Source organism: Mixophyes fleayi, chromosome 5 (genome assembly GCF_038048845.1).
Source record: "Mixophyes fleayi isolate aMixFle1 chromosome 5, aMixFle1.hap1, whole genome shotgun sequence".
NCBI classification, from domain to species: Eukaryota; Metazoa; Chordata; class Amphibia; order Anura; family Limnodynastidae; genus Mixophyes; species Mixophyes fleayi.
Genome location: NC_134406.1, coordinates 36341302 through 36364750, shown reverse-complemented (window position 1 = coordinate 36364750; position 23449 = coordinate 36341302). Strand labels below are relative to the sequence as shown.

At 37.7% G+C, this 23449-nt stretch overlaps 1 protein-coding gene across 2 annotated transcripts in view; it reads right to left on the bottom strand.

Annotated features, from left to right (window-relative positions):
• Positions 1-23449, bottom strand: part of ZEB1 (zinc finger E-box binding homeobox 1) — a 111136-nt gene that overhangs the window by 30400 nt on the left and 57287 nt on the right. For both annotated transcript variants that reach the window (XM_075212029.1, XM_075212030.1), the window contains exons 2-4: positions 13715-13909; positions 6308-6370; positions 230-391 (exon numbers count right to left, since the gene is read on the bottom strand). In XM_075212029.1, the coding sequence (XP_075068130.1) occupies positions 230-391; positions 6308-6370; positions 13715-13909 (420 nt within the window). The remainder of the gene's footprint in view (positions 1-229; positions 392-6307; positions 6371-13714; positions 13910-23449) is intronic.

Genomic DNA, 23449 nt, shown 5'->3' with positions numbered 1-23449 from the left:
TGAACACACTTTGTGTACTACACAAAATTCTAACCAAGCCAGGGCCAGCTGTGAAGGCTTAGTATACCGTGTACAGTACTATCTAGCACAGCTGCCAACTGAGCATTTAAAAGTCTAAAAGAACGTATCAGATGTTTATGATAAGAGACCAAATGCCTCAAGCTGTTTTTAAGCACCGTTCAAGTTCTTTCTCAGAAACAATGGAACATTATCCGTGCCGTATAATTACCATTTTCATCTTGGCCAGTAGCCTCTGGGGTGCCTTGCCTCTGGTCATCCTCGGGAGCTTCCGGGTAAATGACAGCGGTATCCCCTTGCTGGAGGAACTCTTCCACATTTGGATCATGGTTTTGTTCGTTTTCTACATCTGAATCGCATTCTTCGTCTTGCCCTAGAAACAGAATGGAGATTACTTGCCTCAATTTGAATTTTTTGATTCAGAAAAATTGCTACAGGGGATATCATACTGTCAAAGAAAATGTTTGCATCCGTTCAGGTCTTAGATGTTAAAGAACTTTAAAAGCTTAAACGCAAATTGTATGAATTAGGAGCTACAAATACATATGTAAACGTTCCCATGCCTTCACCGACCTTGAGATGTCTGAGATTGTGTTTACATTTGCTGTGCAGATGAGTACAGGTTATCATTCTCTTTTATCAGACATTTCAGCCTGTAAGAGATCCACTGCCTGTGTCCTTCAAAGGACAGATTTGCTAGACATAACAAAAAACCTTCTCCACAAACTTTATATCATTATCTTATATACAACAAGGTCCTGAAACTTGTATATATATATATATATATTTCTGATTATCAGTAGTAGATTTCTATAACTCACAAGTTAAAGGTCTTTCATTAAAAATGCCAATATTCACAGAATTCCTGATATATTATTTAGATTTAGTGGAGACAAATTATTATTACAGATTCACTGCATTTGAATAAAACATTAAGTACATGGCGACTATTGGGGAAAGACCATGGTATTAACACAGTTTTCTGTGTTTAAATAAATAGATGTTATCATAAATTCATTTTTACATTTATATAACTTACAGTGTACTTATCACCATTAATCAACATTTTGTGACCCCCATAGTATATAAAATATAAGCATGACCTATGGTAAACTGCTCTTGTAGTTTGTTCCAGAAACGCTCACTTTTTGTATATTTGCTTTTTTTAACCTGGTGCCTCCCTTTCCTGCTGCCACGTTTTGTCTAAAGCCGGGAACAAACCTATACAATTAATGTGCTTATTGTGCAGATCACACGATAAACGACTGTTTGGTCCGATTTTGCCAGTGTGTGTACGCTCCCATGATTTTGTTTCATCGTACCAAAAGACATTGGGCTAGATTTACTAAGCTGCGAGTTTGAAAAAGCGGGGATGTTGCCTATAGCAACCAATCAGATTCTAGCTGTCATTTTGTAGAAGGTACTAAATAAATGACAGATAGAATCTGATTGGTTGCTATAGGCAACATCCCCACTTTTTCAAACCCGCAGCATAGTAAATCTAGCCCATTGTGTCATTTGATTTGACTGTATAAACTTCCACAAAATCACGAGAAAAGACGGAACGATGTTGGGCAAATTTGGAAGTGTGTATGCACTCACAACTGTCTGTCCAGCACTTCTGCCATTGGTTCCTCTGTGTAACTGTAGAGTGTGTACGGATCTATTCAGCAGATGGTTGTGAGCAATGCAGATCTCAGATCTGACGGTAAATCATGTAGGAGTGTACACATGAATCGGCATACTCATCGGGACTTTCAGTCGTTGTTAAAATCATTACAGAAATTGCATCAGAAGATTGCATACGGGTGTACCCAGCTCAATTCCAGTGTCTGCATTACATAAAGGAGAAGAAAGGTAAATTCAGCAGCAGCCTAGTAGTGTAAAAGATAGATAGATGGTCCTTACCACTCTAACAGGTGCCCACACACAAAAATGTTTTTCTCACAATGCAATGATATTTTATGATATCTTATAAATATCGTTATGTACGTATGGCACAGGAAGGAAGGATCTCAATAGAAAGGCATTCATAGAGATAGATTGATCAGAAGTATCAAAACAAGTGTGTTGCAGTGTGATGGCAAACAAGCGATGTCATCCTTGTGCCTGCTCAATACACCAATTGGTTAGATTTAGGTCGTTCTGTGTGTGTAAAAATTGTTCAATCAAAAGATTATTTGTGAAAACATTTCAATTAGAGATCCCAGAATTGCTGTGTTGAAGATGAATGAAATGTAATCACAGCTTTCTGTGTTTTTCCTTTTAAAAATAGTCATAAAGATAACCCATTCTTGGCTACTCCCCTGAAATTTGGAGGAGACTCCCGAATTCCAGGGAGCACTCCAGGAAAGTAGGTTGTTGTGGGGGCGGGTCCTAATGATAGTGTCATCAAGGCCCGCTTCCTGCTATGTAACGCCAAGAATTTCAACATTTAATTGCAGGGAATGGGACTACATCCCCTCATTCACTTGTCACGTGATCCCCAAAGGGATCACGTGACAAGTGGGCAAGTACGAGATAAAAGTGGGCAAGTACGAGATAAATTATTATTTCTTGTTTTAAATACATTAGTTTAGATTTCTGTAGGGTTGACAGGTTCACTAAAGGTAGCCTGGGGAAATGTGTGGCTGCCCAGCTCTTAATTAATTATGCCCCAGCATATCCTTTACCTAATGTTTACTAAAATCTAATTTGATCTGATTCTTTTATCTAGTACCCCAGATGTGTCAGTTCATGCTGTTTTCTGCTACTTCTTCCATGTCCATATAATATAGATATAATATACTAGTTCTGCCAGCCCTATGAAGAACAGTACTGAATTTATGACAGAAATTATAGCTGATAAATCCAATAAGCTGGAACGGTCGGGCCGGACAGCAATACTTGAAGGCATCACATTTTAGTCATGGCCCTTTCTTCTCATAATGTCAAGTACATGGAAAGAAGTCAGGGGGTAAATGTATCAAGCTGCGAGTTATTATCGGGTTTGAAAACCAATCAGATTCTAGCTGTCATTTTGTAGAATGTACGTAATAAATGATAGCTAGATTCTGATTGGCTGCTATAGGCAACATCTCCACCTTTCAAACCCGCCGGAAACTCACAGCTTGATACATTTACCTCCAGGGATCAAATGAACTTTAATGGAAGTCAAAACATAGCGAGCAGGAGCAAGTATTTGCAATCTGAATATAAAGATTGCTTTTAACAGAAAAAGACAAACAAAAACAAACTTTAAATATAATTAGCCAGAGCTGTAACTTAGAATTCTAGTGCCCTGGGCGAGAAAGACAAATGCCGCCCCCCTAGCCCTCAATCTTAACCAATTTAACCTAAAATATTCCTAAATTGCGCCCCCCTTCAGCTTTGCGCCCTGGGCGGTCGCCCCTGTCGCACAGCCCTAGTTACGGCCCTGTAATTAGCTAACCCCAAAACAATAAATATGAAGGGTTAAATTGTGAACACTTGGTGCTCTCAACCCCAATACTTGTACTTTAGTACTTTATAGTTTAAATTCAACCTGAACATATCTACTGAAAGTACAACATTGGGATATTTTAGGCAATTGAGAGCTTTTTCTTTTTTTTTAAACCACATCAATCTGGATTATCTTGAGAAGTCTGGGATTGTTGAGAGGGAAGAGTATAATATGTGATATTATTCAAGAATGTTGTGGAGTTTGTGGCTAAAATATTGCGCTCATGCCAAAAGAACACTGCCCCCAGTGGTCACATTATGAAAAGGCCCTGAAACTACGATTGGAAATCATAAATAGGTCTATTACTTATCACAGAGGTGAAACTAGACATTTGTGGGCTCAATAGCCACATTTTGTAAGGGCCCCCATGTACAGCCCAAGGATGAAAAATACACATAGGGCTTTGTAGAGAGGGAGACGTCCCCACTTGTGGGAGCTGTAATAGCTGCACCTCCAGCTACTATGGTAGTTGTGGCTTTGCCATAACACTCACATTTTATTTGTGTATGGGTCATGGTTGGGAGTTTTACTTATTATTTAAACCGCTAACACAATGGAAACAGTTAACTATTTCAGGAACCAATGTCCATCTGCCTACTAAGGTAGGAAAGCAGAAGGACAGGAAACAGCAGTTTCTTCCTGGATTCCTGAGGATTGGAGCCGCAGGGAGTCATGGAGGAATGCAGCCTACTGTACCACCTCCACGTGTCATGTGACACTGCTGCTACAGTAAAAATTGTAACATGCAACAATTAGTTTCAAAGGGTAGCATAACACGGAGTCCTTATCCGCTATCCCGTCTGCCCTACCTAGGGTTTACAAGTACGGTTATAAATTCTACTAGTATTCCTTTTAAGGCAACTTGCATTTTAGTATAAGACTCTTTAGACTATTTTATTAATATCGATCATTAAAACATTTGTCCTAGTGAATGAATTTAGAACACATGGCATGAGGGCAGCACAAATAGGCATGTCTATAAGTGACAATGGAAGTGAAACGGGAACAGCGGGCACATATGCCTGCTCACAAACCAGCTGCTGGCTGTAAAGCAAACACTGGTCCGTACTTGTTCATACACAGGATGGTTTGTGCAGCTGTAGCTGGGTAAAGCAATTCAGTTACTATCAGTGAATTTACCCTTTTCCATTCAGTAAAGTGATTAGCGGTGACTCGTTTCATAAGGTAAAAAATAATTATAATTAATAATGTAATTGTAAAGGTTATTACTTGTATTAAATCTACTATGGGTAGGAGAAATAATTCTATTGTACACATTAATTCCATCTCTACCTACAATCTGTAATTTATACACTAAAATGAGAGTTCTCCCACACACTGGGGGACGTTGCGGGATAGAGCAAGCAACTTATTTAGCACCACCTCCCTGACTCATAGTCCTACTTTTTGACAACCCTGCAACCCATCTTCCTTTGAGACATGGAAAGTAAGTGGTATTAGGTATGTGAATGACATAACGAAAGATTACTCTTTCCCCTCATTTGACGAAAAACAAAAATAAATTTAACATACCAAACAAATATTTTTTCAGTTCCTACAGCAAAGAAACTTCCATTCCTCGGTTAAGATTCACTTGAGTGCTAGACTGTCTCCCTCCCTCCAGCACTCATTGACTAAAGGTCTGATATCTCTGCTGTATGGGGAACTCTAACCCACAGAGCCTGGGAGGGGGCTCTAGGGGAGACCCTGGACAGTGAGGATTGGGAGGAAATAAGAGACAAACATCTCTATCTGTGTTAGGATAAAAGAGAATACATACAAACCCCTTTATTGTTGGTACTTGGCTCCTACCATATTGAACAAAATCTTCCCTGACACGTCAGGTCAGGTTGCCCAACAGAAGGCTCATTCATCCACATCTGGAGATAGTGGCCTAAACTAGCTGCATCTCTCATACATACTCCTCTACCTTAATATCCCCCTCTCCCCCCAGATACTTCCTCTTTCCACTTGGTGTCCTGACAGCCACCAATCACAGAACAATTTTTCAGACAAATCCTTGGTGCGGACTGGAAGCCATCCCAAGCTTCATCCATTACCAGAATGGAATACTTATAAAATCACCAAATCCTTCAACAAAGTCTGGGATCCTTTGTCCTCATACTTCCATTTTCAGGATTGAATCACACTCTTTTACTACAATCCTCTTCCAGGTTGATGGGAACAAAAATATTGGTGCTTCTTTCACTATTGTTTCAGCTACAAAGGCCACTAGATAGGTGGTATCAATAGTGGTTCCTTATATACCTATTATTGCCTGATAACTATTTATATAATCTACTAGTTCATGAATAAATACAGTATGTTTGTATATTTCTGGTACTTGAGATTCATGATCCATTTTTATGAGCTATTATGTGAATACTAGTTTTTAAAGTTTTATAACAAAAATAAAATTTGTGCTTAGACATTTTTTCATGTTTGTTGGGTGTTGATGTGACCTATTGTAGATAAGTTAAGTAGATCTGAGCTCACTCATTTCTGGTTATATTTTGTTTGTGTTTGTCAATATTAGTAATCATTCATCTGTTGGAACAGCACTTTGTTTAAATCTATAGGTCCGTATTGTGAATTGTTTTTTACACTTCAGTTGTTGGACTTAATGGATTAAAGGAATACTGAATATGGATGCATAGCCCCTTAACTGCATCTAATTTACATGTATAAGTTCATAAGCTATAAGCATCTGTGTTTCTTACAGAATAAAGCCTCAGCACCAATTCCTATAAAACACAGCCCATGCAAACATGTTGTTAAGTCAACAGAAATAAATAAAAAAGAAAGTACCTGCGCATCCAATATCGTCCACTTCAGCTTCAGGCCCCAGGATTTCATTTCCATCTGTACCATCTGTAAAACAAGTACAGGCAAATTTATTGACGTCATCTTTACATCAGGAGTGTAAAAGTCATCAAGTATATATTTGGAAAGGAGTTCCTGTAAGAAATTATTTCAAGGAAGAGCCGCAGATGATCACACAGTAAGGGGGTCAAAAAAAACCCATCCAATTTTTGGTATGTTTCTGATTTCTAAGCATAAAAATATCTCTATGGATTGTTAGAACTGTCATTGCTCTGTGGATTCTAGGAAAGGTTAATAAATTAACAAGCTGCTAATTATGAAGGTGAACCAATCAAATACGAGGGTATTAAATTTGTGGGCTGAACTAACATTCACAAGAAACCAGGTACAACACAGATGTCAACTGGCTAAGTGGTTAGCACTACTGCCTTACAGCACTGGGGTCATGAGTTCAATTCCCGACCATGGCCTTATCTGCGAGGGGTTTGTATGTTCTCCCCGTGTTTGTGTTGGTTTTCTTCCGGGTGCTCCGGTTTCCTCCCACACTCCAAAAACATACTGGTAGGTTAATTGGTTGCTAACAAAATTGACCCTAGTCTGTGTGTCTGTCTGTGTGTGTGTATGTTAGGGTATTTAGACTGTAAACCCCAATGAGGCAGGGACTGATGTGAGTGAGTTCTCTGTTCAGCGCTGTGGAATTAGTAAATGATGATGATGATGATGTCAACAGTTCCTAGAGAATTGGTAGCCTGCATTCATATGACTATTGGAACAGTCAACAACAGGTCTGCCTCATTCTGCTTAGAGGACCAGTCTTTAATTAAAAGTAAAGAGGACCCATTGTAAAAGACCCATGAGGTTTGGGATATTGTAAATTTATTTTCTACAAGACCACCGCCTGAAAGGAACGCCATCGGATTTAAGCCCTGATTGTTCTGCAGGTAGGCCATGTGACATGATAAATGTCACATGATAAATACCAGCTCACACACCAACACAGGCCAGTGTGGTTATCGGATGAAAGGATCTTCCATCCACCGTGAAAGAAATCACATCTGATCCAACCACATCTTGAGTGGGCTAGGCAATCATTATTTAAAACAACCAAATTGTCTGTCAAGATTGCAGCATGTGTGGCCAGCGTTATTACTAAATTACACCTCCCCTCCCGGGCAACTGCTGACTAGCTGACATCGTGGGAGTACATTTCTGCAGCTAAATAATTCCCACACTGCTTCTATTCACAGATATGCATCCACGCATGCAAAAATTGTTCCCTAAATAAAGGAACAAATTTAGCAGCAGCTAAAAATAAACTCTTTACACATTTGTTAAAATCATTTAAATGTAATTACATTTTCCAAGTGACCTTTGTAGTATCAAGCATCAGCCATGGGAAAGTGCCTGTCTGCACTGCCATGCAAATATGTTCGCTTAAAACAGCCTCCACGTGCTCTTTACTGTGATCAGTTTACTACCAGGCATCCTGTTTTTCTAAGACGTAAAGGGGAATTACCCAAGATAAGTAGTTTAGTTGTCTTTACAGATTCAAGCAATTTCTCCAGGTGCCGCTGTTACTTTTAATTATAAAATATTCACATATTATATATGTATTTAAATATGTTTAATGCATCTATACATACAGATGTAAATATATTTAATGTATCTATACATACAGATGTAAATAGGTTTAATACATCTATACATACAGATGTAAATATGTTTAATACATCTATACATACAGATGTAAATATGTTTAATGCATCTATACATACAGATGTTAATATGTTTAATGCATCTATACATACAGATGTAAAAATGTTTAATGCATCTATACATACAGATGTAAAAATGTTTAATACATCTATACATTCAAATGTAAATATGTTTAATGCATCTATACATAGATATGTAAATATGTTTAATGCATCTATAAATACAGATGTAAATATGTTTAATGCATCTATACATACAGATGGATATATGCTTAATACATCTATACATACAGATGGATATATGTTTAATGCATCTATACATACAGATGGATATATGCTTAATACATCTATACATAGAGATGTAAATATGTTTAATGCATCTATACATAGATGTAAATATGTTTAATGCATCTATACCAAGAGATGTAAATATGTTTAATGCATCTATACATACAGATGTAATATGTTTAATGCATCTATACATAGAGATGTAAATATGTTTAATGCATCTATATATACAGATGTAAATATGTTTAATGCATCTATACATACAGATGTAAATATGTTTAATGCAACTATACATAAAGATGTAAATATGTTTAATGCATCTATACATAGAGATGTAAATATGTTTAATGCATCTATACATACAGATGTAATGTTTAATACATCTATACATACAGATGTAAATATGTTTAATGCATCTATACATACAGATGTAAATATGTTTAATGCATCTATACATACAGATGTAAATATGTTTAATGCATCTATACATACAGATGTAATATGTTTAATGCAACTATACATAAAGATGTAAATATGTTTAATGCATCTATACATAGAGATGTAAATATGTTTAATGCATCTATACATACAGATGTAATGTTTAATACATCTATACATACAGATGTAAATATGTTTAATGCATCTATACATACAGATCTAAATATGTTTAATGCATCTATACATAGAGATGTAAATATGTTTAATGCATCTATACATACAGATGTAAATATGTTTAATACATCTATACATAGAGATGTAAATATGTTTAATGCATCTATACATACAGATGTAAATATATTTAATGTATCTATACATTGAGATGTAAATATGTTTAATGCATCTATACATACAGATGTATTATGTTTAATGCATCTATACATACAGATGTAAATATGGTTAATGCATCTATACATACAGATGTAAATATGTTTAATGCATCTATACATACAGATGGATATATGCTTAATACATCTATACATACAGATGTAAATATGTTTAATGTATCTATACATACAGATGTAAATATGTTTAATGTATCTATACATACAGATGTAAATATGGTTAATGCACCTATACATACATATGTAAATATGGTTAATGCACCTATACATACAGATATGTGTTATGTGAATTAAATACACTCAGATAATTGATCACAAGGAAGTACCAATGACAATCACAGTTGCCTCTCGACTGTCTGGAGCCACATTTTTAAAGCACCAGCGCTGCCTTTATAATTGAGGAGTACTGTGCTATGTGCCATGTCACAGCGCTCCCTGTACTATGAGGCGGCTGGGGTACCATTTGGCCATCTTTCAAAGCCTCCTACATCTAATAAATCGGCTGTGAGGTCCCCAGCTTCCTACTTCTAGAGGGAGTACAGTGCAAACAATGTGATTGCTTAGTGCTCCTGCATGAGAAAGATGACACTGTATATTCAAGATGCCCTTCCTGCAAGGCAAGTAGAAGATGGAGAGGTAAGTATAATATGGAAGCCCAGCTCTTACAGAACTACAAGTACCAGCCTTTAGCTGGCAGCACATGTTGTTACATTACAACTGGATTGCTAAAGGTTGCCCAAAGTCTTAGATGGGACAAGGCCCAGAAAAGAGAGGGGCAAACACAGAAGGACCAGAGGGGGCAATAATGGGTGAGAGACAGGACAAGGGGGAGGGATAAAAGTATCGAAAAATATAAAAATAAAGGTAGGCAATGTGGAAGTTTCGTCTAGTGGAGGTGAGTGTTGTTAGCGATGGCAGGGACTGATGTAAAGGCGACATTAACTTAGATTCCAGTCTAGGATAATAGTTATGTCGCTGTATATACATCTCACACTGCAGGAAGACTTATAGAACCTAAAGTCAAAGCCCAATTCCCACGCATTTAACCAACGAATCAACCTTGTGGGTCCATTTTTCCATTTCCTAATTTTCTAATCAAATTAACCTGGGCTGAATTGAGCAACTGATGACAAAAAAGTTTTTTTAACATAAATGATTTAATTCACAGCAGTTTAATTTGTTGGGACATAAGTGGAAAAACCAAAGCAAAGTGTCTACAGAGAACTGGAAATGTAAGATATGGCAACAGAAGCCAGTTATAGAATGTTACTACTACTGAGTGTACCCCTGGAACAGGGTAGGTCAAACCCTGCAAGGAATAGGAAGGTGTCCAGGTTTGCCCAATCCATCTCACCTTAAATCATGTAAATATTAGCAGGAAACATCAACCAGTTTCCTTTTGTTATTCTTTGCAGTGGTAGTTTAATGACCCCATCTAAACAACCCTTGTATGTGTATAAATGCATTTACATATATGTGTGTGTGTGTGTGTGTGCATATGGTTGTGTGCACGCTTGCAAATGCTGCCATTTTTGATAGGTTAATTGGCTGCTATCAAATTGACCTTAGTCTCTCTCCGTCTGTGTGTGTATGTTAGGGAATTTAGACTCCAATGTAAGCTCCAATGGGGCAGGGACTGATGTAAGTTCTCTGTACAGCGCTGCAGAATTTTTAGCGTTATATAAATAGCTGATGATGATGACCTTTGCTCTATAGATCAATTGCTTTACCAGTCGCACACTTACAATGGCAGGTACAGCAACGGAATTCTGCCACTCATACCTTTTGTGTACTAATGAGTCTTATTAAATGGCCCCACAAATATATTATTTCCAGTTATGCTATGGGAACCTTTATATGCACATTTCTGAATGTTACAGGATGTCCCTTGACGTTGGATTACCCTATCTGCTCATCAACAGTAACAGTCAGGTAAACTGCCATTACTTTCCTATAAAACAGTAGAGTGACTGGTGTAAAAGAAAATACACATTAAGAAAAAGGAAAAATGTAAATTTGACAGCACTGTCATAAATTAACAACGGTTGAAATGACTACTGAAAACCTAACTGCACACACATCCCCCTTCCTCTGAACTAGTAGAACTGCTGAGAACTCATGTCAGGAACCCCCCACAGTTCGGAATAACTCACCCCAGCGAGTACCGCAACTTTTCAACACAGCACTGTTTGCACAGCGCCCTCTGATGGTTGCCAGTGGGAGAAAAGAAGGAGCGGTTACAGTGCTGGGAACTACAACGTTCTGTTAGTTAGAGGAGGGGAGATGTTAGTTAAAAAAAAAAAAAAAACATATCAAAGTAGCAACTATAGCAGGGACATGGCTATGGTTTTGTACCAGGGAACCAGAACCCTTAGTCTTAAGCATGGTGCCCTAAATCATTTTGAAATAGATTTTTTTATTACGAATATTATTTTTTAATATTCTCAAGCTGTAAGGTGACTTCACCAACAAGATAAATATAACTATTTGAAATGTCCTTTACTATGAGTGTGACTTCTTACTATCCAGTGTATGTTTGAAGCAACTAAAAATGAGGTGAGTTGAGGTCAGGTACCTATGACAGCCTAACAATGGGCCTGATTCATTAAGGATCTTAACTTGAGAAACTTCTTATTTCAGTCTCCTGGCCAAAACCATGTTACAATGCAAGGGGTGCAAATTAAATTTCTGTTTTGCACATAAGTTAAATACTGACTGTTTTTTCAGGAGACTGAAATAAGAAGTTTCTCAAGTTAAGATCCTTAATGAATCAGACCCAATGTCCCTGAACTATGCTATAAATGCTGATGATAGATGTCTATACATTTCAAGCAAACATAAGGCATTAGGACCAGACATCGCCTCATTTGGCAAAATACAGAATATTTTCATGAGAACAGTTTTGTGAGGAATTCTTGTGGTCTAATCTGCATATGTCAAATGGGCTAACTGACTCACACACCTGCTTCAACCAGCAGGGCGTGGGAGCAGGGCGAGATGATCTGATAGCTGAGCATTGTGGCTCCCTCCAACAGGTGGACACGTTATATGTTTGCTATTGCGTATTGACGTTAATAAAAAAATCCCAGTGTATAATTTTCACACAGACGAACATTTCTAGATGGATGTCTTTTCCTCTACAAAGAACAATACAAAGAACAATATTTATGTCAAAAACCTAATATTTTGTATTTAGCATTTTGAGGACAGTTATATCGTAGGCACTGCATTTTGAAGCAAGTGGAAACATTATCATCATCATCATTTATTTATTTATATAGCGCCACTAATTACATTACAAATAATAAACACGTGCAAAACATGTGAATAGCGCTATTCACCTGTGCATAATGACACATAGTAGTATTACCAATTTTAATAGTATAAGCAAATTTATCATCTGAAAAATGACCATCCTACCAAAAACACAGAATTTTAACACTTCATGGTTCATGACATGCTCTGTGATATGATTTAAGGTTCGAGGTCATTTAAAGAAGAGCTGTCAAATTATTCTTATTGTCCATGTCCTTGGGTGAACATTGGGAAGAACAGTTTCACAAGTAACAGAAGCTGAGATGCAGTGACCCATATCAACCAATCACACATCTACTTTCATTTCCTATACTGTAGTAGGGAAGTGAAGGTTACAGTCTGATTGGTTGCATTGTCAAACCTCCCTTGACTGTTTCCTGTGGTAGATGATTCACCCCAATGCTGCCTGCTACAATATTCCTTTGGGTTTAATCTGAATTTCTGGCAGTGGCTAGTGTATTCCAGGTATGAATAAAGCTACTGACATATGCAAGTCCAAAGTATTTATTTTCAGTCAAATTAAACAACTATTAGCAACATTCTTGTCTGGAAAATCTGGCCAACTTCGGCCATGCACGGCACGGCTTGTTCATTTCAAATGCAGAAAATTGGGACTGCCAAAATATAGTACAACCTCTCATGGCACTACAAGTATGAACTGACAGCCCATGAATGTTATTGCATGCTGGTACTTGTAGTTCAGCATGTTCATAGGTACTAATACAGACACACATGTAGTGCCAGAGCAGTGTCTACTATAAATGTCCCGTATAACAAATAAACATGTCCCCTGTATTGTTGAAATCAATGTTGCCCCAGTAAGGGTGAAATAAATATGTCCTCCGTATAGATGAAATAAACATGTCCTACATATTATTGAAATTATCTGAAAACTGCATCTGACATGTGGCGGTTTGCAAACTACACAGTAAAGCGCTACTTTGTAAACTCCCCACGTAGATTGCTTTGCCTTTGTGCAATTTTTCATCACTAGGTGGCACTGTTCTATTGAAAGTAATGGAAGAGAACTCCCTATACCTCACCTGAGCAATCAGCATAAAAGTACCCACTTATACTAACCAATACATGTATCAAGATAAATAAGGTCTCTCAGAGGGAATAACGCCTTTTAATCATTTTAAGAAAATACGTATTTCTAGAAAAATAATCAGACATAAGTCCACGTATGTATATATAATATAGGTTTTCCCTTTAAGAACTAAGCAGCTTACCTTCATCATCCCAGCAACTTTGTTTGACACTTTCGCAGTTTTCGGCTAATACTGTTTGGTCGTTTGGCAAGTCGTCTTCTGGCACACTGCCTTCACCATCTGCCGCATCCGTAACACTTTCCTCTTCCACTATGTGCAGTTTGTCTTCATCGTCTGAATCAGAATTTGCGTCTAACACATTGTTGTAATTGGTAACTGTGGCAGGAAAAAAAAGAAAAGATCCGTTTAAGCGAATGTAACCTGCGACAAAGATGTGCTAATATCATTACAACAACAAGCGCTCACAGTGAGATCATGTGGCAAATTAGTGAGCGACAGGAACAAGCAATTCTCCTGCGACCACACTGGGAATACTAAACTTCTAATTAGTATACATATAAACAAATATCTGTAATAGGCCAACACATGCCAAGTTACAGGCAACAAATATATCACCCAACATTCCACATCACATTCATTCCATCTTTCATATAAAGACATCTTAAGGAATTCTGTGCAAATACTACATGTCATCTTTATCCACACATTTGATGCTCTGCAAAAATATGCATTGTATGGAGATAAAGTGAACTGTGAAAATAGGATTTAACACCTGGAAATGCATTTATCATATATGATCGAACAAATCTTTGTCAACGGATTCAGTTTATATCCAGAAATCTCATGTTGTACGAAGGAAATTAAACAGTGACCCACACAAAACCAAAAGACAAGTAGAATAGAAAATATAATAATAAATTGAAAACACGTGTCAACCAAAACAAAAGGTCAAAGTGTAGTTTGTGCTAAAAAGATCAACAATTTTAAGGTACAAAACAGTGTGTGTGACGTTGGCCATTGAAAACAAAATAAAAGATGAAAACACAGTGATATAAAGCGCAAAAACAATGGATATGTGTCTAGCAGTCACCTATATAAATTGCTCCAATCCACCAGAGCAAGAAAACCCGCTATGAAAAAGCAATAAATATATAGGAATGACGCTCCACAACAGTTTTTATAGCAGGGATTAAATTTCTCAATATATGAGTCCCTATGTTGGATTTTTTAATGTAAGAGTACGTGATGAATGAAGTCAAATTGGTATATCTTCTTAATCAAATTCTCCGTACCACAAGACACACAGAATGTCCGATATACGTATTCGGGGATTATCAATAATCTTCTCTCCCCGAAACAATATTCAAGATGAATCCCTAATTCATGAAAAGACAATGAACAAAATTACAGTGCAGACTGCTGCAACATATAACATATATAAAAGATACAAGTGTCTATTGAGCATGCAGCACCCAAAAGAACAACCGGTGTGTAGTCCACCACCCAAATAAGACAACCCCCCTCAGGGGTATGCACTTCCAAGAAGGTGGATGCACGTATTGTAAGGAATAAATTCTTTTGTAGTTAATTTCTTCTAATTGGCACAGCTTGCGTGTGATGGACCCAGTGAACTTTAGAATTGGAAAACGACACGCCAAGTCATGTGGTGTTCCCTTATTATTCACTTCTTATATCCACTCAAACGTTTGCAATAGAACGATCTCCACTTGGGCACATGTGGAATAAAAGGTACTGATATTGTGTCACCTTTTTACAACTAACATAAAAATGATACAATAAAACAAACAAATAAAAACTTCCTGCACTCCCTGTGCAATAGACGGCCCCTTACCCTGACTCAGATGGAACAGCGCATGTAAAACATATCTACGGAGAGCCGGCTTTCTCCGCCTGCACAGCGAGTGGGGAATAGGATCGCCTCCGTGATTCGGGTGTGTGGTCCCAACTGCCAACGTGTTTCAACTACAAAGTAATCTTTTTCAAGGCTCTTGGGACTGTGTTACCCTCCCTTATTTAAAAGACCTGTGGCCAATCATCACAGCGCAATTAATGAATCATCTGTGTTCTACTAAGCTTGAATAAACCCACCAAATAGCGATTAGTAATACAGGGGCAAACGCAGGATTTGTAGAGGGGGGTTTCCACACCATGCCGCCAGTGGGCATGACCAGCATGCATGGGGGCGTAGCTATAATTTTAGACAGTGCTTGGCTGCTCTCCAACTTTTCCTATCCCCATAATATACATGGGCAATACTGCGTGCACTATGGTTAGGTGCACGCAGCTCTCCCTTTTCAAGCAGAGCCATGTGAAGCGGGGGCAGGGTCCAGCCACCTCAATTATACAGTGCCCCAGTCTTGGAGGGGGTTTACAGGCACTAGGAAACCCCTCCTCGGTTTGCCTATGCAATATGTACACAAGAATCCATACTAAGCAGAACAATCAACAAAACATCCATACGATCTTTTCATAACATAAGTGCTCTGAGGCACACACACACACACACACACACACACACAGAAATTTAAAATTAGACTGCAAAAACACAAAGAACAATGGGGGCCAAGTGTAAAACTGAAATAACATGAGGTTGGTGTAAAATGACAAAAAATGTATAAGAATTAATGTACAACAATGTACATGTATTGACTTATTTTATTATGCAATATAATATTACTGTGGATTCTGGCTTTATGAACTTTCTGGAACTCCTAAGAAATCCCAAAAACTGTATACAAGAGATGACCTGCTGCAAAATTTGTCTTTACAGCCTGTTGTAGCTAAGGCTGATTACACTTTCTAGAAGGCAATTGTTCAAATTATAGCAATTTGGTTATGGGGAAAAACAAGGCAACAAAAGCAGGGCGTTATTATTACACTATCATTGGAGCTTACAGTCTAAATTTCCTAACACAGACCATCCAGTCAGCAGACAATTAAGTTATCAGTATGCTTTCAGAGTGTGGAAAGAATCCATGGAACCAGGAGGAAACCCACACAACCACGGGGAGCACTACAAACTCCACACAGATAGAGCTCTGGTAGGAAATGAACTCACGACCCCAGCACCGCGAGGTAGCAATGCTAACGACTGTGCCACAGTGATTCACCAAGTGAGTCCTCCTGTGATGTTGTTAACTATGTGTCTATACGAGATCTCAGTAGTTCCCAACAGGATACTGACATAAAATATCTCTGGACCTAAATCACTATGTCTTTCATTCTTTCCTTCCTTTTGTTCCATGCTTTGAATGTTTATAGGCACAAAGCGAATGTCTATTAAAGAGAATTACATGCCTTTGGGTAGTGATATCAAGGCAATCTTTGAAGCACAAGGAAAGACAGATAGGCATTATTATGAGTGAGCGGCCATTTTGAACAACAACAATGAGTTGTGGTGAAGCCCTTTAAGGGATATATGTGTAGTGCTATAAACCAAGGAAGAAATGAAGACTAGACAGATGGACAGTAGCTACTGATAAGTACATTTTTTACTTCTTTAGGGCCATCATAGGAAAATACTGTCTGATAATTTAGCTTGGGTGCAAATGTGCAATACAAAATTCATAAACTTATACAATACATGGTTAATATATGCATCAACTTTCCAACATCTGTTTACAAACCCCTCTGTCCCTCTTTCCTTTCACATGGCACCTCTTTTGGACTTGATGTACAGCTATACCTGGAACCCAATCGTCAAATAGCTCCATGTAATGCTTGATCAGATCCTAAATTAAATGTAATAAATCCACATTGTGTATCTTTGCGAATTTTGGCATGTAGTGATTTGTTGTGGTAATCTGCGCACAAAGAAATGCCAAGGTTCCCAATTGTAAGTGCACAAGTATATAGAAATCTCAAGTGTCCCTCTGGACACTTAAACATTGAAAGGTAAAGAAATCCATGGTTGCTTTACATTTTAGTGAATAAATTAGGCAGCTGAAGTTAAATACCACCCTGCTTTGGTGCAGCTATGTTATTGGTAATTGTATATTTGTAAGAGTCTAAATATATTAAAACATGAGTGAACAAACGTTTGCAGAAAGTGGGTTGGATACATCAAAGTGTTATGAAATTAATTAAAAAAAAACAGTATTCCTGGAAGTTAGATGTCAGCAGTAAAAATGTAGGCGCCATTTTACCCTTCTGGGATCTGTCCAAGTTTATATTACAATGTGGAGAAGTTAGACAAGCAGTAATATCTCACTTGTGCACACAGCCTGAATCTGTGTGTGTTTATAGTATTGTGCTCACTACTCACATTTGTACATTAGTGCAGATAATGCTGTCAATCGGATTACAGGTTAAACATAATTTTATACTGCGCCACAAATGCAAAATGTGACAGTTAAATGGATAATCTCTGGTATTTCTAGGCCTATGAGATAACTTAATCCTGAATAAACGATATAAAGATTCAATAGTCAGCCAGGCACTACAAGTTTATCTTTTAAATTGTTTTCCGTGCCAGAAAATCTACAGCCCAAGATGAATGCACGCCAAGCACATGTGAAAATAAATTTGTCTGTTTGGAGATAATGAACAAGGAAGATGAAACATCAATTATTTTTTCTTTGGTGCAAATCTGTATGCAAGAAAATGCCTGTTGTTTTTAGGCAAATTACAACGTCTTTTGGAAATACGCATTTTTATGAATGAGTAACATTGAGCATAGTTATGGCTATGTAGATGGCACTCTCATATTATAAATATATATTGTGACACTGACAATGCCAAGATGACCTTTATAAAATATTTCTAGTATATAGCCTTCTGTGTTTATTTGTCAGGAAGGCCATAATATTGAAACAAAGTCTAACTAATCTAACACAGTGCAACTCTCTTGTACTACATCATTTGCCCCACCCACAGGAAAGACAGGCTCTTTAAACGTTATGCTCCTCCCTAGCTGTAGCCAGATTGACAGGTGTCAAACCCATGTATTCCTCCCCTAGTCTGACTTGCCCAACCTTACGCAGATAAATGGTGATCTGAATAGGTGCTAAGATTTGCCTGTGTACCAGGCCTCATTGTAGCCACCCCCTGGAGCCTGCTACCGGTGAGAGAAGACTCTCTGTTAAACATACATGGTAAGCAGTGGCGGAACTTTCATTGGTGCAGCCGATGGGGTGCTCCGGGGGCCCATGGAGATAATGGGGCCCGATGCATGGCAGATGCAGAGGGTCAGGGGCCCCGGTTCCCGCCTCCCTGCACCGGAGCCCACAACTCACTAGTTCCGCCTTGCGTGGTAAGTCAGTCACTTTGCCACTTCGTAACTAGTCCACAAGACAAAAGATAATCTGGAGAAATGAAAGAAGAGGATAAATGGGGCCTAATAGTGTAGTTTAGGGAAGAAGGCCCAAAACTAAATGGTGTCAATTAACGCGTTCCAGATGTATATGTCAATAAGGCACATCAGCAAGTAATTCCTTGATTCCTCAGGGAAACCGTGTTAGTGGTATCCGGTCATGTATGCCCAAAAAGACAAAAAGAAATGAAACCTAAGATAGTGTAGTATTTCTAAGATGATGAGTGAAATATGTCACACCAGACTGAAGGTAAATGTGTGCGACCCAAAAAAAAAATAATTGATGCTTATCTGTTATGATCCTTGTTGCAACAGCAAAACACCCAATCTACTCTGTTAGATGTCTGGGAAAGAAGAAAGAAATGGAAGTGCCGTACGGTGTACTAAATTTTAAAAACAAGAATTATATATAGGTACACATATAGATTTTACACTCACACAGAATAAAAAGTTTTCTCAGAAAGTCCCAATTCACAATCCCATAGTTGTAGGATCAGCACCCACAGATATCCAAACACACAATATAATTCCAATCAAGTTGTAAATGGACCAATCCACTGCAATGTGGCATTACAAAAGGTTACACGGTCCTTCGTCGTTTTAATCAGCATAAGTGGCTGTTCTGAGTGACTAACAATATAAACAATATACAATGTAAATAAATAAAGATATATATATATATATATATATATACAAACACACACACACAAAATTACATCTGTTGAAATTTTGTATACATACTGTTGATATAACAGACACTGTTCATAATTGCCAGAATTAACTTTCCCTACTTATAATCCAGCCACCACTGGGCATCTAAGGTAGGTCCATACATATTTTAAAGTCAAATTATGAAAATTGACATAAAGTTGGTGTACAACAGAACTGGCTAACTACTAATATACCGCGTCTGCTCCTTCCCCTTCCGTATCCCCTGAAAATACCAATTTATTGCTACATGCACCCATTTACAGTGGTATTTTTCTATATATTACATCAATGAATGAAGTCTAGTCTCCTACTAGGGTCTCTATGGAAAAAATTATGAAATCACTGGTATAGACCATAGTAATTCTAAAAAATTATACCACTAGTTACTAGGGAACTAGCCTAAATTTATGGAAAGACCACAAAGGCCTGGAAGTAGGGCCGCACTCTGCTGACAGAAAAAACACTATGTGCTTATTATTAACATTTGAATTACGCAGAATGAGTTCTAAATTACTTCAACTTAGTTTTCTTTTAAAGATGGCCTTCTGTATGTACTTGGTACACGGAGATATGTTGATGGAGGAAGGGGTGCATGGAGTGACAGCAGAAAATGTAATCTCAGGCCCGTATTTTCATCATTATTGGTTAATCTCACAAAATGGCTGCTTCCATTGTGTGCAGGCAACGGCTGGTGTAACACACACATCTCAAGCAGCCAGGGAAGATGGACAGGATCATGTGTAGAGATGAAAACAGGTCATTTGTACAATTTAGAGTTTCAAAACATATTTTTCTACTTTGAATAAATAATAGTGCCAGTGGAAAAATAAAGACACTGAAGCGCCAGAGGGAAGCTACGCCAATTATTTCACTTCTTTCTACTCCAACAGAGCCAGGTAAATTAATCATTTAGTCATTGAAAGTGTTATTCCTATGCTTCAGCATACGTAGTAAAGAACTGATTTAAATCCTTCACTACAATAAAACCAAGAACAGCCTTTTGTTCTCATCATTCTTGCATAGTAAATACATGCTTTGAGTTTGGGTCATTAAGTTTTCACCTTCTCACTATATTGCCATCAATGCAGTGCGGTACAGTACAGAACAGAGCGCGGACCAAGAGGATAATGGTTCTAGTGCAAGCAGAATATTAATCTGGCGGGACCTGATAATTAAACGTCTTTGCAGCAGGTCACAAAACCCTTCAACAGAAGAAATGAGACAAGTTCTTCTTTACATCTAAAGCGGACGTCTTTGCCTTTGGTTTAAGAGTTGACATTGCCAATCACTGTCCAAAAAAAATGGGCCATTGAATGTAAATATAGTTTAAACTTTCATTACTAGGATTAGATGCCTTATATACGAAAAATGTATGAAATACAGTATATATGTAAATATCTAAGGAGCCTGAAATGTATTAGGAGTTGAAGTTGTTTGATATAAACGTTCATTACAGAGGGAAGCTTTTTCTCCTATGCATTCTGGCTTTAAAAGGATTTTCCATGCAAAATAAGTTTTTTAGTCTCAGCCACCACCAGCAGTATTTCGGTGGGGATTACAGCTTGCACAGTGCTTGCGACAACCTACACTGCATGTTTGTTTCACAATAATGGGAAACTGAAATAAACTATTAACTATTGTATCCCTCTCCCTCTCCCTCTCTCTCTCTCTCTCCATATATAAAACATATCCTTTACATAGACTGCATACAATTTAAAGTTTATGTTGTACATTCACCGCAGGCCTGCAGCCATAGGTGTGTAATTTTATTTTCTCTGTGCTTGTGAGGACATTGGCGCCTGCTCTCCTTTGCAGACTTATGACACCCAAGTTACTTGGTGATGTGGCCCTGTCTATGCTAACCTCCATTCTTCCATTACCCACTGGAAGCCAGCTGTTTGGAACGCTGTCATAACTTCCCCGGCTAGAACATTACATCATAAACAACTCCCCAGATGCAGCCGGGGAAATTTACCAGCGAATTTCTTTCTAATGGAATTAAGGCCTCTCAGTGGTAATCCTTTAACCCTTAAATAAATAGCTGACCTGGTGGACAGGAAGGGTGAGGCCTGCAAAGCTTTGACAATCGTTTTTATTGCCATATCTATTATATAAATATCTGAAAAATACGTGCAACTTTTATTATCTTTCTGCCTTTGTTCTCCCTTAAGCACAGGGAGGCACCAATAGCTCCAGAAACATGATCTGGGAGAGCAAATTGATATAAACGTTGATATTTCTTACACTATGGTGCAGATGTGGGTGTGGTTTACTGGGTCTTATTTGATGACATGGTGCTTTGTACACAATTGTGCCGTAACCATAGCGACCAGATTGCCAATGTTCTATGTGAAGTTTGGAGAATGAAAGTAAATGGCGGATTGGTTGCAGAAAATGTGTGGACGCGCCCTATTTTTGGGTATATGTAAATAAAATGAATTAAGTCATCATATTCAGTCAATGACAAACATTAAGCCAGAAAAATACAAAGCCTAAATAATATTAGTAATAGTGGGGAAATACAAATGGTACTGCTCACCAGTCCACACAAAAACATTAGTGTAATGGAAAAATATATCCTAAATTGTAAATATAGTGGGCATCTAAATGGGCTTAAGCTATTACATGCAGATAATCTGTTTATATGTATAGTTCAGTAAGGCAATAAGTTAGCCATAGACTACTATGTATTAATGATGCTTCTTTTGGTCAACCTGTTAAAAAAATTGGCAGAATACTTGAATTTAGTAAGCAATACTATATGAAGAAAGCACTACGTTTAGGGGACTTGTTTACCTATATGCAATGCAACACATTTTTATTTTTCATAATGTTATCTATTTCATCACGTTGTGATTATACTTTGCATTTATTGTTTATTTACTCTATAGTATGGAGTCATATAAATGGAGCTACGGAGCCATAAAAAAAGATATTGGTTATACCACTGCACGTAGCAGTTTCCTTTCAGTAGCACTTAGTGTATCTGCCACCTAAACACAACTGAAGCAGCTATTTGTAGACACTGCTTTACAGTTTGGGTCCAGCAAAGTCAGTTTTTATCACCCATACACCCCTACTGCTATTGACAAATGGTTGTGTTCCCCACTGCTTTCCATCTGTATAAGATAAATATGTGGCAATTATGCAGCCTAATTTGAGCCAATGGTTAAATTTTCCCGATAATTTTTTTTAAAAAAATTACTAATATACAAATATAAAGAAAATGAATCCAGACCTGGCCATGTTGTGGCCTGAATCCACATGAGAATGCAGCTTATCAATTGTTTACGAACCAGTAACATTACTTCACCTCATGGCAGACATTTTTATAGGGCTGAACCACTAGTTGTAAGTATGACACCTACCAATTCACTAGGAAAAGCCATGTCAATGGCTTCTAGTAAATTGTTAAACTGTGTCTTGGGGCTAGATTTACTAAGCTGCGGGTTTGAAAAAGTGGGGATGTTGCTTATAGCAACCAATCAGATTCTAGCTGTCATTTTGTAGAAGGTACTAAATAAATGAAAGCTAGAATCTGATTGGTTGCTATAGGCAACATCCCCACTTTTTCAAACCAGCAGCTTAGTAAATCTAACCCTTGATGTCTTGATGAACACTGGTTTAGCCAACAAAATGTCTGCCTCGACTATGTGTAGGTAACAGGGGTATTTTAACAGAGGACAGAGAATAAGTTAAATCAATGTCTGCTATTATCCTTTATAGAAATGAACAAATTGCTGCAACACTGGAAAGAAATATGTATGTTTTTCCATAAGTGTCAATTTTTTCACTCTTAAGGACTATAACACAAAAGTACATCTATTAATTTCTCCAAGTACTCTGTCCTAAAGTGGCTGACAGAATGGGTG